We start from the raw sequence: 19,389 nt of genomic DNA on the forward strand, positions 1-19,389 counted from the left end.
TTTCGTTGTTGCTATTCCAACTATTTTGTGTGCGTGCGTGCGTGCGTGTGTGTGTGTGTGTGTGTGTGTGTGTGTTACATCACTGATTCATTAGAAAAACTAAATTCAATCTCTGGATAGTTTCAAATTCAATGTGAATCATTGCCAAAAAAATTAAATGAAGCCCGAGGAGAAGACGCCAAAGTTCACCTCGTCGGGACGAGCTGTATAATCTTTCAGGTGATGTCCTGATCCTATGTTGTTTGTTGGCATCTTTCCTGGCTTATAAGGCGTCTTCTCTTACCAAGAGGTCTTTTTTTATATAATTGTGAAAACGATGATTTACTTACACATCTTGAGTCAGCTACTTACTGTCGCCTCATATAAACTTTATGATTATTCCAGAAATGTGGTAAGTCACAGCAATTTTCAGTAAATAAAGAACATCTTTTATGTGCTAAATGACTAAGGTGTTTACAATACTTATATAAGCTATGGTGAGAACAAATGAGCGCTGCTTTGTACATCCCTCGGTGCATAGGGGCCAATAGGGTGCTGATACAGTCGATGCCACAAACCCTTTCTTTATTGCATCACACGGACTCTACTTCTTATTAAAGTAGACAGCAGCGTCAAACAGTTGTATATCTTTGCAAAACTGCTTGAATAAAAGTAGCGTATACATCACAACTGCAAAATTTTCCGCCTGATGGATACTTGCATATCACAGGGATATTTTCATGTTCATTCAAAGCCTTCTAGAATATTACCGATTATGCGTGCTTTTGTTTATTTTTTTAACATTTAGTAACTGTAAATGTCTTCTGGGAAGCCACACACTCGTTTATATTGTACATGATGTGAGGTACTTGAGTTCCTCAGGTTTAAGCCTTCGAGTTAAATAATACATATTGACAAAACTGCGAATTTTCTTTTAATTATTCATACTCTCTTTGCTCCACAACTTTAGCTCTGTCGCTCCACAGCAGGTATTCTCTGTTTTGTTTGAAGTAGGTTTTGGTTAAAGCAAGCAAGCTTCTCTGCTATTGCTTGACGACTAGCGAGTGCAGCCTGGAAAGGAGGCTTCATCACTGGACAGCATATTACGGCCACAAGGTAGGGAAAATTTCTAAACTTAGACACAACAGTACGGTTATTATTGCGATGACCATCGTACAGACACTCTCGGCCAATCATCGCTATCGCCATCACCGTCATGTTCTTTACAAAATCCAATGACATTGCCCCGCGCCTCGTATTAGCTGCGCACTAGTAAAAGCGTGCGAACGCTGGGGACGAGCGTGGCTGAAGCAGAGGTGAAGCGAACCAGCCATCTCCGTGCGATAACATCGATAACACGCGATAACATCGTCCCGCGTGCGAGGCCTGACATCGATTGCTCCTCGAACCCACGCATCTCGTGTGGGGCGAACGAGCGTGAATCTAGCCGCTTACTTCGCGTTGAGGCGAGAGACAGCATGAAAACTGGTTCTCTCCCTGGAGTGGCCGCATTCTCTAACACCATCGTTTTGTACAGTCACGTGAGATCGTATCCAAAAGAGTATGCTGCTATCCCCACTCAGAATGACATTCCAATTTGTTGCTTTCGTATATTCATTGCTTCGCCCTTCCGGCGAAACTTTGATCCTTTCGTTATAGATAATGTATGCATTTGAAGCAATGTAGTTTCTTTCTTGTTTCATTTTTTGCTTTATAACCTCCATATTGTTTTTATTGATGATCGCTATGCATAAAGGCGCTGCAGTCGGCTAAACACTTCGCACAATAAGTGGGGCATAAAGCAAAGCATCTATTATCCGGCCGCTAAGAATTACAGAAACCGCGCTCAGGGAAGGCAAGCGGACGCAATTGTTGCGCCAAGTTGATTTCCACATTTTTGCGAAGTTCATGGTGGCGTGTCCTCACAGCGCAAAGTCCTTGTCAGTGTTCCAACATTCTGCTTCCTAGGAAGTGTGCAGCAGATATGCCTCCCGGCCCTGTTCGCTGATTTCAACTCAATTTCATTACCTCTGTCGTGACGGAATCCCGTAGTGACGTTCTTTCCCTTCTGATTACTCAATGTTGCTATCTTGAAAATGCCACTCTGGTGCCAAATTGCGCGGTATTTCGTTTCACTCATTCTCCGCCACTGCCTCCTTCTTTTGCGACGTTTTGGCCAGTACAGTCGTACTTCCTCTTCCCAACCTTTTTTGACACGATTTAACTGCCAACACACCCCACGTTAGCTCACAACTGCCGCTCTGTGAACTATAGCTGTCGATCTTGCCAGCCGCGGCGCGAAGCGATTTGTTTGTTAGCTGCTAGGAAAAACGCGTTCTTACTACAAAGTTTCTATTACCTGCCGTGTTCATGTTCAGACATGAGTCTAGAGGGTAACGAAATTCCCGGTAGGGGGCGCCGCGTTGGCAAACCGCCATTTCATTGCTGCCTTGCTCCACGGTGGCTGTGGCGCTCTGCATACGCCAGGTCGAGAGTTCCATTCCCGACCGCAAAGGCCTCATACCAATGTTGTGGAGTGTAATGAAAAAGAAACTTTTCGCTTTGGGAGCACATTAAATCCTGTATGGAGTCCTAGTGAGCACCTGAACTCCTCTATATATTATCCTTCAGTATCTTCAACCTCACGGCCTTCCTTTTCACCTCTCTCTCTGTCTCTTTCTCTCAATTTAGACGTTTATCGTTAAGTTGACTTCAATTTTTGCATGGCAGCCCGCTTTTACAAAGAGCTCGCGCAGGTCTCATCTATAGGGTTCAAATTGCAACAATGGTTCCTGTTCGTTGACGCCTCGGCTTTAGAGCGTAATGCGTAGTATTACGTCATGAAGATGCGGAGGCGTGACCGTTAATCTGGGTAAATGGTTCCTGTTCGTTGACGCCTCGGCTTTAGAGCGTAATGCGTAGTATTACGTCATGAAGATGCGGAGGCGTGACCGTTAATCTGGGTACATAGCCAAAACAGCTTATGCACATGACGTACGTAGAGGTTCTTGTGGGCATGATTCAGCGAGAAATTTTCGAAGATGGTATTCATGACTTTTGGTGAAATGCTTCTTGTGGAAGCTAAAACCCCGATATGATTATGTGAGGGATGTCGCAATGGAGGTCTCAAGAAATTTCGACCATCTGGTGTTTTTCAAAAACGTGCACTAACATCGCACAGTACACAACCCTCTAGCATTTCACCTTCATTTAGGTGCGTCCGCGGCGGCCAGACTTGAAACAGCGACCTTACATTCTTAAAAAAAAAAGAGGTAGTGCTACTTACTAACTTTTTAGGTAGTAAAGGGCTGTCACAACATTCACTACCTAAGTCACTACCTAGTTACTACTTACGTAGTGAATGTTGTGACAGCACTTTCCTACCTCAAAAGTTAGTAATTAGCACTACCTCTATTTAAGAGTGTACAGTCAGCAGTGGATCACCGTTACCGCTACACAACCGCGGTTGACAGTATGCGCCTTACTGTTGATATTTTTGTATGCAACGTCGGATAACGAGGAACCTGACATGCTGTAGGTGGCCAGGAGTCCTATAACGTGAAAATATCTCGCACTCTTTCTATTCCCATTTGCTTAACGTCAAATTTGTGTCGCTTCTCAGCCAAATTTTATGGTTTTATTGTTTATAAAAAGGTTTTTTTTTTTCCTTTGAAGTTCGAATAGCATAGGCTGTTCCGACTCAATCTCCTCGACTAACACGAGTTCCATGAGCGGGCATGAGGGATGTGGGCGAAACTCGCGGAGCTAAAGCACGACACCAGTTGTGCTGCGTCACCCTTTGGCGCGCTTCATTCAAGTGCGCATATCTCATCGTGTACTTCAAGCCACTTAGCTTTTAATCCAAACCTGTGTAGCAAGTTGCAACGCCGGGTTCATGTAAAAGCTGCATGTTCTTTTGACTAATGCACGTTCCAAATTTACACCACAAAAGTTCTATTGCATAATCTGTGCAGAATTACAGCCTTTTAAAAACTAGAGCGTGAAATAATGACGTAAGATTGCGTTAGATAAGAGCATAAGCTTTTGGAATGATCGTTTCGGTTTCACATGTCATCGTCAATCCTAATTTATTAAAGGTGAAGAAAAAGTACAATATTGTAAACGAACGATTGCCAAAATTCTACCTTGAAGCAAATATATAGGGCAAAAAATGCAATAAACTAATTAATTTATGACTACTGTTTTCATTTGAATGAGATAGGCCAATGAAAAAAAAAAAAACATCCAGGTTACTACTGATGTGAGTGATCATTTTTTACAAACTCAGCGAATCAGTTAAAGAAAAGCGAATGGGTAACAACGTCACGACCCTTGAAATAGTGTGTTGAACGGATAACATACTTTTGGTAACACACAGGCCAAATAATAGGCCTACCTGAACGCCTGCGTTCCAGTTTTGATTACAGTTGTGGCAGCTCAGATAACATTCTACGTGTGCAGGATAAGTAAATAGTAAAGTGTAAGAAATATGGACCATCTCTCCGAAGGGAATCCTGGTGGTATGCGAAGCAGCAGCGGTGACCCGATCGAAACGGGCGTCTGCGCGAGTGCTGGAAGAATGGTCTGAAGCGACACTCGGTGTAACGTTTACTAGAGTAAACGTTTGTTTGAAAAGCAAGCTTCCCGCGAGGTGGTTTGAGTTTTTTAAGTTTCATCACTGATAAAGACTGTTCGCTCGATGTGCGCTCGAACGTTTTCAGCTGTGGAGAGGGTGAAGCTAGTGAGACGACACGCGGCGAGCGGCGACAGGCTAGGGAGAGGGTGACGTCAACGCCCGCGCACTGCGACGGGAGGCGTGACCTACTTGGCACCGCCTCAACACCTGCGGCCAGGGAAGCGCAGTGCGGACGGAGGTGCAGCGTTACACAGGCCAGTGAAAAAGCTGCTTTGGACCTAAAAACCGAAGTTAATTTGCATAGTAGGACCTCGTAGGACACCGTCAACACCTGCAATGTGATACACGTCTTCTACCTGATACCGTGCGATAATGGGCAAGTGCACAGCGACCATGTTGTTTTAACGCTCATTGCAAATAATTAATGCCCCGAAACAGTGGCTTATATACAGTATTTGGCACGAGCGCGCAAGCATTTTAACTTCAAGGCAAGATTTAAAAAATTGCTCGCAGCGTTTTGTTTTTGTTTTGTAATCAGCATCTTCTGTAGGAGAAACTACTCTGAAGTCACATGTGTTTCAGGCAATAACTGAATTTAATGGAATATGGGGAATAGAATAGCTAAAATTTATTGACTTACTAGAGGAAAAGTTCAATCATAGAAAATAATTATAAGCTACTCCGAAGGCGTACGCGTTTCAGGCAATAACTGAATTTAATGAAATCTGGGGAATAGGATAGCTAAAATGTATTGAGTTACAAGTGGAAAAGATCAATCATAGAAAATAATCACGCCCAGTCTCACGATAAAAATGCGAAATGAGCATAAGCACACAAGACACATTTACGAGTATGTTTGGTTATAAATAAAATGATTTTATATAACTGTTGGTAATGAATGTTAGAACTGTTTTTTCGTGAATGTGGATAATACATTTCATTTTATTGAATGATATTCTAAAACAGTCTTGCTTTAGCGTCGAATAATATGAGTAGGTTTTCGTTATATAATGCGAATTCAGCTAGCAAAGTATCGCTGTTTTGTGGACCGGGTACATTTAACGTGGCCTTTTTATTGTTCGCCCAAAGGCGCTTCAGCAACTACAAGACTCATCGGATTCATGTGTTTGAGTGATTTTCCTTGAATGCAATGCGAATTGTCTAAATAACTAAATATAGGTTGTGGTTACAATTCATTTGAACAAGCACACTCATACGCTATCAAATGCAGTAAACATGCCGTGAATGCAAGCCCCATCAAAGCACTTGCCGCAAATAACTTCCACTCACAAGCAAAAATATCCCCAGATGACATGAGAAAAATGCGCTTTCGCAGTTGGCTGCAGTACTAAGGTCACCACAAACACTTATCAAATTCATCATCTGCTGTTGATATAAAATAAGGCAACTGCGTCATCTCAGTCCGTGTCTACATTAGAGGCCAAGAATGGTTCTTTTTGAGAAAAGTTGGCGCTCAGTACCATCTGTTCACATTATACCAGAAAACAATGAGCTATATTTGCAGCAAATTACTCAAGTTCGAGCGAGTAAGCTACGTCACTGCGTTCACGAAGCAACACCGTGAAATGTTCACTTGATTTCTCTAAACTATAAAGTGGCTGTGCACACATACGCAAAATGACTTGCTGTTGAGGACACTCAATTTTTTTAGCTCTCTCACTTCATTTTACGGTAATTTGTAAGCGCAGCTAGTGAAGGGAGTAACCTAAGGAGAGTCACGCGTTGGCACATTGCCAACGAACGTTCAAAAAATTTAACATTGCACGAAGTTGTGTTCTGCCCTAGTTATTTCTCCCCTGCGTTTATTTGTTATTGATGGTATTCCATATTGAAAACATGTTTCCATTCGATTGTGTCAACTGGGTCTGCGGAGTCAAGATGAGAAACCATAGGGAGATATGTCGTCTTCGCAGAGCTAGCAAGCGACAATTTCAAGGAATGACGCAGTCAGACCAAAACAGCAAGACTACTGTGGAGCTGCGCAATTCGGCTTTTTTTAGCACGCAAGTCGGACAGCCGTCTCCTAGGGGAGCTAACAGCACGCGGCACCTTAAACAGTGTTGGCACCAACTCGAAAGCGGAAAAGAATAGCACTGGCATGACCACTCCCCTGACACCCCATCAAGCACCAGCTAGTACAATTGCGCACAACCAGGAATTGCCAAGTTTCTCGTGGTCGCAGGCGCAAAACGCAAAGCCTCCATTAAAATGAAAGAAAAAAAAGGAAATAGAATGTCGTTGCAGCATATTGTTGCGACTCCCAGCGACATAACCTTACCGACAACATGTAGCAAAAACGTCCTTAAAGAAGGGAGGCCACTGCACCAGCTGAAACATCGCAACCTTACGGGACATTTGGTACAAGGCTTGGTTCATTCACTAAATGAGAACGAATGTCTTCGGCTTTGCTCAAAGGAGCAGAGGGGAATACGCTACCACATCGCGGACTACTGCCTTTTGCACATCCGCATCCATGAGGTGCATGCAAGCCCAGCTGGTGCCGAATGGCTGTTCTATTTCGAGATACCGGCCGTAGGCGCCGGGGCGCGACGACTCGCAGTGATTTTTTGCGCCGCAGGTCGCTCCCGGGAGGCTACCGAGGGCGACCTGGGATGCGAAAGCACGGCGAGCGTCGCTCGCGAGGGCGTAAAAGAGAGGACGGGTACTTACGTGTGGGCCGGCTGCACGACCATCCCGGTTTCTGGAAGGCAAGCAGCGGAAGGATAGGAATGAGCACCACACTCAGAGACACACGAGCGCTGTGAACTGTGCGCGAGGCGAGGCCAGCACTTTTGACGTCGCCCCGAGCTGGTGCCCGGGAGACTTTAAAGTAGTCCACGAACTGGACTTACCGTTTCGAGTCGGAGTCTAGAGAGCGTCAAGCCCGGAGAGGCATCTCCAGACACTGGTCCCGAATTAGCTAGCGGGACGTTCCCGTTCCCCGACGCATGCGCCCCTGACAGGAAATGACGCGGAGAGCGCCCCCTTCCCGCCTATTTTTGCCCTGGTGTAAGCTTACGCCGCCGCCATTTTTGGAAGCGCATTTCTGGGGGCGGCCGCACTTTCTGGCCGGCATTTCTAGGGTTTCGACCTGTGTTTACTAAGGCGCGTATTTTCGGCGTCACTGGGACGGTATTGCCGATTAGTCGCATTATCCGGCCACGGTGTCATCGCGCCGCGTTGTCCTCACCACGTTTACTGTCGCGTGGCCGTCAAAGCCTTTTTTCGTCGGACCGCGGATCGGGGAGCACCCGGTGGCGACCCTCCCGGAATAGTCCGCCCTTGACAGCAACTGACCGAAGACGGTGAGCCTGCAGCAGGCGCTCGTGTTGCCCACCAGGTTGGACGCCGTGCACACGTACACGCCCGAGTCCTCGGGAAACGCTTCGGGGATGCTGAGCCAGGCGGTCCAAGGGGCCGGACCAGACGGCTGACCCACGACGTGGTCGGGCCCGTGCACGGGCAGGCCGTCCTTGAACCAGCGCAGCCGCGGAGCCGGGCAGCCCGTGAGGAGCGCACGAAGCGTTGCCGGCTGCCCTGGCACCGCGAACACGTCCTCGGGACCCTGCGAGCGCCGGGATGCTGGCATGTGTCGTTGCGTTTTCGACACTACTCACCTGCAGGAACACAGGTGCCGACACGCGCTGACCCGTGGCCGGGTTCTCAGCGATCACCACGGCTTTCTTTTTGGGACTCCACACGGGGCTGGCTGTCTTGGTACGGATGATGGATCGCGGACTCTGGAATTGGCCCGTTTCAAGGCAGAAGCTGGTGCGCACCGACAGCGGCTCGAACAGCGACGGGCGGCTCTGTTCCGGCTGCACCGGTGGTGGTGGCGGCGCGCGGATGGGCCTGCTGCTCAGCAGCGGGGCATCGTACTTGGGCTCCAGGATGTCGAATTTGGGCTCCGGTGCCACAGGAATAGGCTCGACACGGCTTAAGGGCCCCGCCGCGCGGCTGGCCCGACTGGTGCTCAGCTGCAACGGAAACGGGACCCCGTCTCGGCCATGCAAAGCTCCGTTCATCAAAGCACTGTCGTCCGAACAGCAGTATAGAGAGGCTCTCGCGATCGGCATATTTGTGCATAGGCTTACGTACATTGTGCCGCAAGCAGCAGGCCCATCTACGTGCGGCACAAAGAAGCGGCAGCCACGTGTGTGCAAAGTGCGCACGTTTGGTTTCGGTTGGGAAGGAGACAACATGCAACACATATTCAACACAAATGCACAGCTTTATTTCACGTCACTGTTACAACTGTGAAGATTACTTTCTGTCGGTTTTGGTCAAGGCACTGTGACAAGCATGCTACACCAAACACTTAAGGACGGGCGGTCAAGGGTAAGGAAGGAGAGCTCAGTTCCGAGCGGCAGCCATACAGACAGATAACACAACGGAGAGCACCATCAGATAGCACGGACAAGAAAGGTGCCTTCTGGACAGTCTCTATGCCAGCCTTGAGCAGAACAAGTATAAGGAGAAAAGTAGAAGGGGACGCCGCACGGCGTCAGGTAGGCCTGCAGTGCTACTTGCGAAACTCCCACTTGTAGACCAAGGGACCCCTCACCTCTTTAGTTTGAGTCTTGGTAATCTCAGTGACTCTCTTGGTCACTCGGCGGGTCACTTCTTCTGTGACTTTGTCTTTGGCACCTGCGTGGTCCACTATTTTGGTGGTTGTCTCCTCTGACACTTCCGGGGGCATCTCGTTCACGTGTGTCACTTCAGTCACGCGCATTTGCAGGTCACCTGACAGAGCCAAGCCGGTAGAGTCCACTGGTCCCGTTCGAGGCACCTTTGTCTCGTACACTTTCACCTCGCTCGCTTGCTGGATGCTCTCGTCGCGTCTTTGGACGTTGTCAGTTCCGTCGTCGTCTTCGTCAAGCACAATTAACTTAGTGTTCGCGGTCACGACGCCATTAGGACTTTGTACGCGCACTTCAAGGTCTCCAGAGTCCTCAGGAAAGGCCTCGGAGATGGTTAGACTGAACACGGCCAGTGATGTTCCGGCCACGTTCTCCAATGACCGGGTGAGCCGGAAGTCTGGTGAGTCGGTGATAGGCTGACCCGACCGAAACCACGAGGCTGTTAACTGTCCACCAGGCGGCTGCGCGCAGGCCACGCTGAGGCACACCTTGGTTCCGCTCTGTACCACCAGCTCGGAGGGTAGCGAACGGGCTAGCCGCAGCTCTGATCCACTCTTGGACACGGACACAGTCTGCTTCGACGTTCTCGATACAGCAAGCTGGGTGGTTGCCGCCTGGACTGCCTTCTGCACAGATAGAAAAGAGGGGTCGTTTGCGCCTCGTTCGGGAGCGTGGTCGAACGCAGATGGTCTACCTGAGCTTCGCGAACCAGCATCCTGCAGCCCGTGCGCGTGCGTCCTCCAGGGTTGCTGGCCTCCACTTCGTAGTGGCCGCTGTCATTCACTGCCACCTTGGGGATGAGCAGCTTCACTGTTCCATCAGGGTCGTGGCTGATCTGCATCGGGGCGCGAGTTGAATGTGACTAGAAAATGTAGCGACAAGGGTGGCCTGTTTCATACCTGAAAATCTGGGCTGGGTAGCAGTTCTCTCCCATCCTTGAACCAGTGTACGAAAGGTGGCTCCGGCGCCCACAACTTGGCAGTGAGCACCACACGGCTCCCTTCATCCGTTGTGACGTCTCTGAGAGGCTCCAGAAAAACGGGAGCGGAGAGCGTCAAACGCAGTTTACATTCCGTGAAACAGCTGCCCATAGGGTTGACCGCCGAGCAGCGGTACGTGCCGGCGTTCTGCGTGCTGATGCCGTTGAACAAAAGAGAGCACTTGTCTCCGCGGAACAGCAGCCGCACCCGCTCAGACTCCTTGATCGGTTGCGTATTATGATACCAGATCACCTGCGCAATAAATGCAAACACTAAACGTTGCCTTCAGACTCAAATATTCAAACCGCTACGTGGGATCGAAGTAATATGCTCAAGCTAACATCCGCGTCATTTTCTAATCGCATAGATATGTTTCGCCGGACTCGTTCTTTGTTTTCGTGGCCATTCACATTACATTAGCAAACAAACTTTATGAATGCACTCTGACAGGAAGAGCTATGATATAGCACTGAATGGTAAAAACACGAAATTAACTGCTGTTTATGCGTAATTATGCGTCACTGATGAGAAAAATGAGAGAAAAAAAAACGTTGCACTTGACACTAATGTTACTTGTACAACAGAGTGGATAAATAAACAAACGAAAATCGTCAAGTAAGGAAATAAGTACAACAAGAGAACGTAAAAACGTACCACAATCATACGTAAATGATATGAACGTTATACTTATATAAATGAAATCAAAACGGGAATAAGTTACCACAGCACTGAACAATTTTCTTTAGTATGCGAAATATGGTGTTCTCGCTTTATAATGTAAACCAAGAGAATACGCCCTATAAGTGAGAAAGTAAAATTTTCAAGGCGTAGCAGAAATAAAAAAAAAGCACTGTTTGGAACGAGAATAAAGAAGCAATATAGAGACTAAAAAAACGACGTGTGCAAACAAATAAAGTAAACATAGCATTTTTCAACCGATGAACGACTACACCTGATTAGAAGGAGAGCGTGCGTATTGAAGCCGTCTTAGTGGCCAAGTCATGTTTGACATATTTGTTTTAAGAGTGCAGCTAATTGGAAAAACACTGACTGAGTGGGACAGTTCGTGTGGCATAATGGCTGGATCCCGGCCTTTTGCATTGTATCAATCGGGACGTCGTGTTAGGCGAAACGAGCTGATGAAGTAGGTGGTATTAGTCCATATGACGAGCGAATATGTACATGAAATACGGAATGCGCTGATGAATTAAACTTTAAGTATGTTAAATGCTTCAACGTTAACAAAACACCAGATTGTCGAAACTACCGGAGTCCTCCGCTAAGGCGTCTTTCATAACCACATCGTGGTCTTGCGACGTAAACTCCGATTATTATTATTATTATTATTATTATTATTATTATTATTATTATTATTATTATTATTATTATTATTATTATTATTATTATTATTATTATTATTATCAAAAGAAAGGGCAGTATGAACAACATACAGAGTGTTGGTTTTTGCAGGAATGGCGCGCCTTTGACATACATCGAGTTTTGTCACGTTTTTTGACGATTTATTACCCCATTCAAGGCGGCAATAATTTCACGATGAGAAAAATAATCCTTTGTATATTAAGCTTAGCTTTTATGGTTGTATTTGACGGTTTTTGTAATTATTGCAATCATGAAAATTTGTTGTTCTTGAAAGTCAAAGACGTTCGTATGAAGAGAGAACACACACCCACTTAAGCTAATACCAGGCGCTTCTAAAGCATCAGGAAGTAATATTTTGATAAAGTCATTCTTAAACAGACGGGCTATTCGTTGGGAGACATTCCACCCGTAGAGATGATACGTACTGGTCATTTATTTATGAAAATAAATATTACAATTCAGTAAGGTAGCTCATAGTAATAAATAAATATAATCGAGTTCTCTGTAATAGCTCATCACTAATTGTACATGAAAACGAAAATGCGATTACCCGCGCAACTCTGCAGAGCAGGCAAAAGCGATACTGGAAGACTGCCCTGCCGCTGTGGTCTAGCGGCTAAGGCACCCGGCTGCTGACCCGCAGGTCGTGGGATCGAATCCCGGCTGTGGCGGCTGCATTTCCGATGGAGGCGGAAATGTTGTAGGCCCGTGTGCTCAGATTTGGGTGCACGTTAAAGAACCCCAGGTGGTCGAAAATTTCCGGAGCCCTCCACTACGGCGTCTCTCATAATCAGATGGTGGTTTTGGGACGTTAAACCCCACATATCAATCAATCAAAACTGGAAGACTAAAGCGTTCCATGGCAGCACTCCTCGAAGCTACGTAAGTGGTTACCGTTGGCAGCCACCGTTGTGCTCCGCGCAGTCGATGAATGAGTCGCGTGACGGAGCTGCTGCCGTATGCGCTGATTGCCCAAAACTAAGTGACGTAAGCACCTACGTCGTCTCGACGAGTACTATCATACGCGTGCCATCGAGCTTATTGTATGTTAAAATGATTGTGTCGGAGCAATCATCTTACGACATCTTTCTTTCATTGCGTCGGCAATGTTAGGCTGGGGACAAGTCAACGTTCTTGGCCTAATTTATATTATTCTTGCTCTACGGGGCTCAGAAGCTGTGGTGTTCTGCATCTGAGAACGTTGTTCCCTGTCGTGGAGGATGCATTATGACTAGTAGTGGGAGAACGCTCGTGTATCGTGCGTTGGGCACACAGTGAAAAAAGAAACCTGATACTAAAACCTTTCAGACTCTCACACCCAATTTGAGTTTCAGTGTCGAACTTTCACTTTTACAACTTTTTGTTTATTTTGGAAGTAAGAATTAAAGTTTGGAAGGCAAATAGTTATTGACAATGATTTACTGATGGCTAGTAGCCCCCAAATAGAAGTTTTACATTCATAGAAAATTCTATCTCCCTCTTGTACTTTTTCACGTTTAGTGTCTTGTTGTGACCACGAAATGTTTAAGAGAAGTTCTTTAAGAGGCTCTGTTCTAGGAAAAGAGCAAAAGTTTAATTTTTTTTAAGCGAGATAAGGGCGTTGGAAGCACGAATCTTGTACTTTCTCACGTTTAGTGTCTTGTTGCGGCCACGAAATGTTTAAGACAAGTTCTTTAGGAGGCTCTGTTCTAGGAAAAGAGCAAAAGTTTAATTTTTTTAAGCGAGAGAAGGGCGTTGGAAGCACGAATCACTGTAGTAACAAATGCCGCACCGACATTATTTACCATTGCTTTTGTCCAGGCGCTACGTGATTTAATTGTATGGGCATAACCATGTTGTGATGTACTAATATAGTTATGACCATGCTTTTGTGTTTTGTACATGTGACCCCTGCTTTGTATTATGTAATTCATGTATATCCCCCCAATTGTAACGGCATGAAGGCGTTGTGGGTATTCTATAAATAATTAAAAATAATAAATAAAATTGCTGTTCCCTTCCCATCAAACTTTCAAAAGTACCATAAACGCGTAGTCAGGATCACGTTTTTTTTTTTTCACCACCAAATTATACAGCGATGTGAAATGATCTGAAATGTCAGAGTTGTATCTTTCGGCGTATTTTTGCGAGCAAACGCGAAGTTGCTGTAAAACACGCCGTGAAACCATGAATGACAATTCGCCCTGCTTGTGCCGACGTAATGAAAGACGTGCCAAATGTGGTATAGAACGATACAGACCTCTTACAACGCACCGAGTCACTTCCACATTTGAGGAGGCTGACTGTGCTGTTCATAGAAGGCGATTGAGGTGTGCGAGTTAAATGCGACAAAAATCGTGAAATGCGAAACGGAGAACTGAACATGGGAAACATAGAAGAACGCTTTTTCCAAGAGAGAGCCCTTTTTCACCATTCATAAAAACCATCTAGGGTTTACCTCGGGTACTCGCGTGTACATATATGCACCGGTTATTTACGTCCACGTTCTAATACAGGATCTATGTTAGTAAGAATAAAAATAGTAAAGCATGTGGGAATTGAGGCTAGCCCGCTGCCTTTGCGCGGGCTTTGCCGCCTCTTTCTCCGTTCACATGTCCCGACATGTCTCCCCTCCTCCGCTGTCTGCCACGCTGGGGGAGCGGAATGACGTTTAGCCCCCTCACCCGGTAGCGGAGGTTGACTGTGGCGCCGCGCGCGGAGTCTGCCGAGAGGTTTTGCGCGCGTGCGTCGGGGGCGAGAGAGAGACCTCTCCGGGGACGACATGGGGGTAAGCACGCTTTTCTTTTCCGTCCGTCAGCTCCCTGTGGGGCTCGTTCGGACTTCGCCAACAGCGCCTTGCGCCCGCGGCGAACGCTTACCTTATGTCGCCCCCCTCCCTCCGAACGCTAGGCCGAAGGGTGGTACGGTGTCCTAGTGCGTGGCCTAGCTACGCCGACCCGTCTCCCTCCGAAGCCAACGCGAGCGCATTTGCCCTCGCTCGAGCAACCGGGCCGTGGTCCCGGTGTCTCCGTGGATCACCTTTACCACGGAGACGTGCTCGTGGCACCCTGAGTAGTACTTTTATGCCCGTGGCGTGGATAAGCCCAGTTGCTTTCCCGCCGCGCCTTTGCAACGGGCTGTACTGCGTTTTGGTGTTGCCAAAGACAATAAAGTGTTGCTACCTTGAGCAGTACTGTGTTCTCGCCATGGCGACGGTTAACGCGTTCCCTGCGGCTCGCTAAGACCGGACCCACGCTAGTGGCCGTACTCCTTCGGAATGCGTGTCACTACAAGCACAATTAACGCTCACTACGTTACCCTATAATTTGCATCCTTTATTATTATGAGGACACCTGGCAGCGCAGTTAGTTGTGCTTTGTTGTTGAATATTCACGAATATTCACGAATATTTATGAAAAAACTCCCTGATCACTAAAGTCTCGTGCGAACATATTTGCCTAACTGAAAATAAAAGAGCAACTGAGCAACCATGGTAAGCTGTGCGCCTTCATTAAATTTACCTTGTTCAAAATGAATATTGGCAACAAGGCAATAGCAATATTGGTGGGTGTGCTTATAATGAATGCTACAGCGTGGCGGGCCCACAATGCAGCCGTCAGAATTGGTGCACGCAGAAGGCAACAATTACTCACGATGGAAAAATAAATCTATAAAAAACATCACTGTACTGAAAAAAATGGAGTAAACGTGGCAGAAAATGACGTAAAATATGCCAATCCGTGCATGCGAAATGTGCCGGAACTTTCAGATTTTTTTTTGTTGTTATCAACTAATATTAGGGAGCACAGCAGTTGATTTTCGGAAGCTCATTGAATCAGTGTACCTTACTTTGCGCGGTTAAAACGTTTCTTTTAGTTTAAAAAACAAAACGAAAGCCTGACGCTTTATCTTTGGAGACACATCAGTAGACGTTGATTTCACTGACAGTGAAATCAACTGAGAAGATTGTCGTCAGTAAGGTGAACTACCTCTTGTCTTCTGCGTGCCCCTTTCAAAATAATATATGACGCTTGCGTCGTTGGAACTATCCTGTTCCCACTGCATGTAATGACTTTTTCTTGCTACTGATTAGTTCTCAAACCTAAATATATGCAGACGATGCAGCACCGTTATTTCTTGGCGATAACATTACAACGCCAGCAACTACTGCCAATATAGAACTGAACAGTGTTCTGTCACGCTTTTGGAAAACTATGAGTTGGCAGTCAATGTCTATAAAACGACTTACGTGGCTCTTTCTCTCGAATGAAGTAAATTACGACATCCTATGTGTTCATCTTAACACGCAACTCCATCCAATTTCGCTTAAATATTTGAGGGTAATATAACATTTGATCTAGATATTCACTGGAAAACGCATATAAACAATACGTTCCCAAGACAGGGATCTGAAAACACGTGGCACGCGGACCCAAGTGGCCCGGCCGGCACATGACCGTTTTCATCCCTAATTTTATTCTTTTTTTTTTTCGCAATGAGGTTCTTCATGAGGTACACAAACGCTTCTGGTCTCAAGCACTCTTTTCGTGATGCACACCATGCGGTCACCATGGGTTTAAATCTAATCCTAAAACAAAACTATATTTCTGAATGGGCATCCAAATTTAACTCATTTGGGAGCATTCTAGAGATCAGTATCGATGTGTGTCTCTAATCTTGATATTAAATACCCTTCAGAAATGGCATGCATATGAGACATGGGAAGGAATGTATTTCAAATGGTAACTTTAGCTGGCATTTTGTTGAAAATCCTGCCCCCCTCTCCATTTCTCCTCCCCGCTCCTATGTTCCCTGTCTCGAACCTTGCGGAGACATTTCGTGACCACGGCCCGCTAGCTGAGGTGAGTGTGAGCACCCTGCTCTAAGCTAACGTATACAGTGATGACCCATTGTATGAAAGCGCATGAATGGGTTGATGCATTTTGCCAACATCCCCTTTTCTAAAAGTATAGTCTGGGGTTTAACGTCCCAAAACCACGATATAATAATGATAGACGCCGTGGTGGAGGGCCCCGGGAATTTTGACCACCCGAGGTTCGTTACCTTGCCCTAAATATAAATACACGGGCCTCAAGTATTTTCGCTTCCGTCTATAATGCAGCCGCCGCAGCCTGGATTCAAATCCGCGACCTTCGGCTTAGCAGTCGAGTGCCATGACCACTAAACCACAGCGGCGGGGCAACATCCTCTTCTCTAGGAAGTGCGTTTTATGCTCGTTGGGATGGTTTCAGATGTTCAACTCGATTTCGGTATTTCCGTGATGACGGAAGGTCATAGCGGCAATCCTAACCCTATTTTACGTACTCTCTACATCGCGTTTACATAATACAACTTGCATCAAGTTTTTGGACACTAAAATACTATCTCTTTAATAACAACGACTTCTTTACGGGAACGGGCAGTAAGATTTTATGCTTTAGCTTAGGAACATCATAGTGACCGCCCGCTATTTCAGTATAGTCCCACACTTTTGCTGGACTCCATGTACACTTAAAAACTGCCAGACTGATATATTAAACAATCGTGGATAAGGAACCACTACCCACCCGTGCGTTAGAGCGACCAGCCCATAGCATGATATAGATTGTACGCGCAAGTCTGGCTTGTGCCAGAATTGCAAACAGAAGCGAGTGAATGAGTGAAACAACTTTAGTTGGTCCACAATTGACGCGATTAATTGCAACAATATATTCTTAGCATTTCTTGGGTCTATTATCTAGAATTGTGTGTACCTACTAACCAAAAAATTAGGAGAAATTTAGATTTTCGTTCGGGAAAAGTTCTATTACATTGTTTGTTACAGCCTCGTTTGTGAAAGCCCATCACAGGCTCACCAATAAGTATTCGCAAGTTTACATTTTTTGTGGTGAACTTTCGCGCAATAAGACTTATAAAGTCATGTTTCGATCCGCGAAGTCGTACTAGCATCTGCGTTTATGAGCTTAATCAAGAGATGTACGTAAACGTTTCTAATACTGCGAATGAACTGCAAATGTAGCTACGGTCCATACAAGTTCACCACGCAATCGAGGAACGTAGATGTGTAGGCTTAACTAAGCACACACTTTCGCCGCACTGGAAATCAAGCATATAGTTTTGCAGAAGCGTTGATGATAATTTCTTTGAAGAAATGCAAAAAATAGCAATGTATGTAGTTCGTATATTCCGTATGTCAGCGCTGCTTATTTTCCGTGTGTGTGGTCCTTTCTTAACTCTCATTACTTTTACTTGACTATTGAATGCTGCTTTTTCTGGGCTAATATATACATCGCTGATTTATAAAAAGAGGGCTCACCGCGCTTGCACTGCATGCACAAGGACGTCCCTTCCTCACTGCCAAGCATTTCTTACGCGAACGGGGCTATAAATGAACACTGAGAGCGATTTCTGCAGCAGTAATGATGCTCTCAAGAATCATAAGGCCAAATTGCTCATCAGCGGTTTTTGAAACCTTCGATAGCAGTAGCAAACGCCACAACTCACGATGCAGCGGCGCTCATTGGCCAACACTTGTTGTTTTCTCTTTTTTTACAGCTAACGTGTGAGGCTCGCTCCGAGAAGATGAAAGACAAGAAAAAGTGAAATGAAAGGAAAAAAAGTGGAACCAATAATGGAGACCTCTGGTTCGGGCCGTCCAACAATGACGCATTCCAGCGTGACGAGATCCGGTCCGGGCTTGACTTCCAGGTCCTCCAAGGCCTTGAGCACTCGTGGAGGCTCCGGCGGCGAGGCATCCCTGCGCCATTACGTAAGCGTATATACTCGGGGCCTTGCGGAGGGCAACGCTGGAATCTCGTAACCATAGCAAAAAAAAAAAAGAAGATGAAGAAGAAACTGAGAGAGCGCGCATGGCGCTTCGGCGAGTGCTCACTCGGCCACTTTCACTTGGCAGGAGCAGGCCGTCTCGCCGGCCTTGTTTTTGGCGACGGCAGTGTAGGTGCCAGAGTCGTTCTCGGTTGCGCCAGCGAGCACCAGCCGTGCTCTTCCTTGCTCCTGGGTGGGCTGCGTGGAATAGGAAACGAGAACAGTCGGTGGAACAGAAGGCGGCCGCCCCAACACGCACCTTCGCGGCGTCCCGGACTGGCAGCAGGTCCTTGGACCAAGAGACGCGTGGCTCGGGCCTGCCCTGGACGGTGCACTCGAGGCGCAACTCTTCGCCGGGCCGCAACTGCGCAATGGCGGGAAGCGGATGCACGAATGTTGGCTCCGTCAGCACCCCGCCGGCTGTCTGCGTAGTGTGTTCTTCCAGGGCTTCGATGAACACTTCTTCCAGGGCGCTCTCGCGTGCTTGTTCTGCGAAACAAGATCCAAGCGTTTTCGTGAGACAGCAAAATGACCATCTGATCTTACCAGTTAGCATCACCACTCAAGAGCGGGACATTGGGTGTCATTTGTAATTGTGCTTGATTGATGTGCGAGGTAATACTGCTAACTAAAAAGGTTTTGTTGTTTCACACAAATTGTTGTTTCGCGCGCACACACACACACACACACACACACACACACACACACACACACACACACACACACACACACACACACACACACACATATATATATATATATATATATATATATATATAGTCTGCCAGTACGAGACCCTCGTTCATGAATAAAGAAGTTTAATGTAAATTGTAATGTAAATTTACATTACAATTCGTTATAACAGTTTCCCCTATACTTTCCTTGGCATTATTGTCTGCTAGATCTCACTATTATTGTGTCAAACACGGGAAAATGAGCCCTTAACACT

The 19,389-nt window shown here is 46.3% G+C and overlaps 1 protein-coding gene across 1 annotated transcript in view; it reads right to left on the bottom strand.

The window, feature by feature from the left end:
• Nucleotides 1-19,389, bottom strand: part of LOC119176676 (uncharacterized) — a 322,419-nt gene that overhangs the window by 250,320 nt on the left and 52,710 nt on the right. The window contains exons 20-28 of the mRNA XM_075876363.1: nt 18,700-18,929; nt 18,508-18,638; nt 18,255-18,372; nt 10,176-10,508; nt 9,971-10,111; nt 9,160-9,902; nt 8,254-8,668; nt 7,934-8,201; nt 7,307-7,337 (exon numbers count right to left, since the gene is read on the bottom strand). Of these exons, the coding sequence (XP_075732478.1) occupies nt 7,307-7,337; nt 7,934-8,201; nt 8,254-8,668; nt 9,160-9,902; nt 9,971-10,111; nt 10,176-10,508; nt 18,255-18,372; nt 18,508-18,638; nt 18,700-18,929 (2,410 nt within the window). The remainder of the gene's footprint in view (nt 1-7,306; nt 7,338-7,933; nt 8,202-8,253; nt 8,669-9,159; nt 9,903-9,970; nt 10,112-10,175; nt 10,509-18,254; nt 18,373-18,507; nt 18,639-18,699; nt 18,930-19,389) is intronic.

Source organism: Rhipicephalus microplus, chromosome X (genome assembly GCF_043290135.1).
Source record: "Rhipicephalus microplus isolate Deutch F79 chromosome X, USDA_Rmic, whole genome shotgun sequence".
NCBI classification, from domain to species: Eukaryota; Metazoa; Arthropoda; class Arachnida; order Ixodida; family Ixodidae; genus Rhipicephalus; species Rhipicephalus microplus.